We start from the raw sequence: 2,415 nt of genomic DNA on the forward strand, positions 1-2,415 counted from the left end.
GTAATATTACACATAACTTTAGTACTTTTTTCAATGGTATCAATCATTTGCCACACTAAGGTTCACAAATTGCAAGAAAGTAGGTTAAAAATTGCTCCAATTTAAAGCAATCCATGAAAGTGAAGAGCAGAGACTTCAGATCTCCTAGTATAAATACTGCCATGCAGATATATATGCAAATTTTTTATCGATATAAGATGCTAAGTTGCTTCACTTTTTGTTTAGCAATCTGCCTTAAAACCAAAAGCCCAATTTATTAAAAATAATGTTAAAATAATCTTAACCTGAAACTTATCTTTTTGAAATACTTCTAGTTACCTTCAGAGTTGGGCTCACTTTCAAAACTGAAGATACTTGGACTAACAGGAAATGAGTTCTTTTCCTTTCCGGAGGAAGTCTTTTCTTTAGCGTCTTTAGAAAAATTATACATTGGGCAAGACCAGGGATGCAAGCTTACCTATGTACCAGAAAACATTAGGAAACTGCAGGTAAGCCTCCCCAAATGAGCAGGCAAAGAAACACAAGGCACTGACCCTTAAGTTGGCTGAAACTGAGAAAACAGGAAGTATCCCACAGGCTGGATGTGGAATCATCCATGCTAGATTTCCAGTTCCAAACAAGCAGTCATTTTTACATTTTGAGGCTTCCACTGTCACTGACCAACCCCATATATTTTTTTTTGTGATTGCTATTGGCCATGTCATGCCATATTTCTTTCCACTATGTGGTTTGGCGTGTTTCATTGGCAGAAATTGAGTCATACCTCTTTCCATTAATTTCCATTTTTATAAGTAGCCCCCTGAAAATTGGGCTATTTTGAGTTAAAGTATCATACAAGTGGCATGGCTGGGAGCCTATTTTGGTACCCAGGATTGGGTTCCCTGTTAGGGGCAGTGTGAGCTCCCTCCCTGCTTGGAGAGGGGAAATTATGTTACACTAGGTTTATGCCAAAGATGGTTTATGCCACAGTACTGTGCACAATCTAGCGAAACAGCAAGATATTATAACTTCATTCAAAGTAGCCATACTTGTGTGTCTTTAAATACTCATGCTTTAAAGAACTGGTTTGGGGTTTTTTCATGTTCCTGTTAGTGCACTCTTAATGATAACGTAGGTGTGGGCCGCTACATAACCCCCGGTAATGCAATGGTATGTAACGCAATGGCACATACAGCACCGGTAATCCCCAATGTGACGCAGGGCTCCTATTCTTAATTCTGCATTCCTTTGCCCTGTGTTCATAGAATACGTTTCATCATCTTGCTCTTTGTACGTGTCATGCCACAATCTTAGGGCAAAATGCAAACATTAAATTTTTGCCCAGTGAAGAAGAAAATAGTTAATTTGAATATATTCAAACCCATTTTCTATGTTTTGGGTAATATTGGGTTGATATTTGAGGCAATTATAAATCTGTAGCAACTCCCACAGATAATTATCTATTAAAAAGGAGCAAATGATAAATGTAGATAAATGATCCAAATTATTTTTCCATAAAGCTTTAGCAAAACAAATAAGCACTAGATTCCCATATTCTCTTTTCCCTGCATAAATGGAAATGAAGTCTAATGGCTTTACTCAAAAATAATTTTATTTCTTGATCATGGTCCTTTAAATATGTTTTCCCTTTATCCCAGTGCATAATTTCTCCCATTAAAAGTGCATGGGTGCCCACAGGTGATTCTGGTTATCATAATTCATTTATCAAGGTAAGGATCATTATGGTATACTTTCATGTTATTTCAGAGTCTTAAAGAACTGTATATAGAGAACAATCATCTGGAGTACCTGCCCGTAGCCTTGGGGTCAATGCCTAACCTGGAAGTTCTTGATTGCCGGCACAATTTGCTTAAGCAACTTCCAGATGCCATTTGCCACGCACAAGGTGAGGAAACTTAGTAGATCCACAGCCTAATAGAATTCAAGGCCAGCGTTTCCCATGAAGAATGGGTTCCTTGCTTTACTGAAGACTGATCTCAGTGTTTGGAGAGCTGAGCTCTACCCCATTAACTCTTTGCAGGGCTCACTAGTGACATGGGGGAGGCCAGGTGCCCTGGTTAGTATAGCTAAAAGTCTTGCAAAAGCAGTTACATTGTTTATTGGGAGTTGAAGAGTAGTAAATAGCAACTGCTAAGAAAATTAGCATGCATTCATACATTCAGTACAACACCAGCAATAACTTACTGAATGCTTACTATGTGCCAGAATTTGGAGTTGGGGTCCTGTAGTAAACGTTCATCTAGGTCACTGAGTCACTTGAATAAAAGAAAAAGTGTTGACCCAGAGTGGTGAAATCAGCAAGGGGACTTTTGGGGCTACATGATTGACATGGAAAATCATATGCGATTCCTATTTAAATACCCAAATATTTCCCACCAGGCTAAGCCATTTTTTTGGTCTTTTTCTTTTTTTTTT

The 2,415-nt window shown here is 38.2% G+C and overlaps 1 protein-coding gene across 1 annotated transcript in view; it reads left to right on the top strand.

The window, feature by feature from the left end:
- LRRIQ4 (leucine-rich repeats and IQ motif containing 4) overlaps positions 1–2,415 on the top strand; it is a 39,537-nt gene that overhangs the window by 15,747 nt on the left and 21,375 nt on the right. Inside the window, exons 2-3 of the mRNA XM_012640200.1 lie at positions 315–488; positions 1,747–1,885. Of these exons, the coding sequence (XP_012495654.1) occupies positions 315–488; positions 1,747–1,885 (313 nt within the window). The remainder of the gene's footprint in view (positions 1–314; positions 489–1,746; positions 1,886–2,415) is intronic.

Source organism: Propithecus coquereli, unplaced genomic scaffold (genome assembly GCF_000956105.1).
Source record: "Propithecus coquereli isolate 6110/MARCELLA unplaced genomic scaffold, Pcoq_1.0 Scaffold15, whole genome shotgun sequence".
Classification (NCBI taxonomy): domain Eukaryota; kingdom Metazoa; phylum Chordata; class Mammalia; order Primates; family Indriidae; genus Propithecus; species Propithecus coquereli.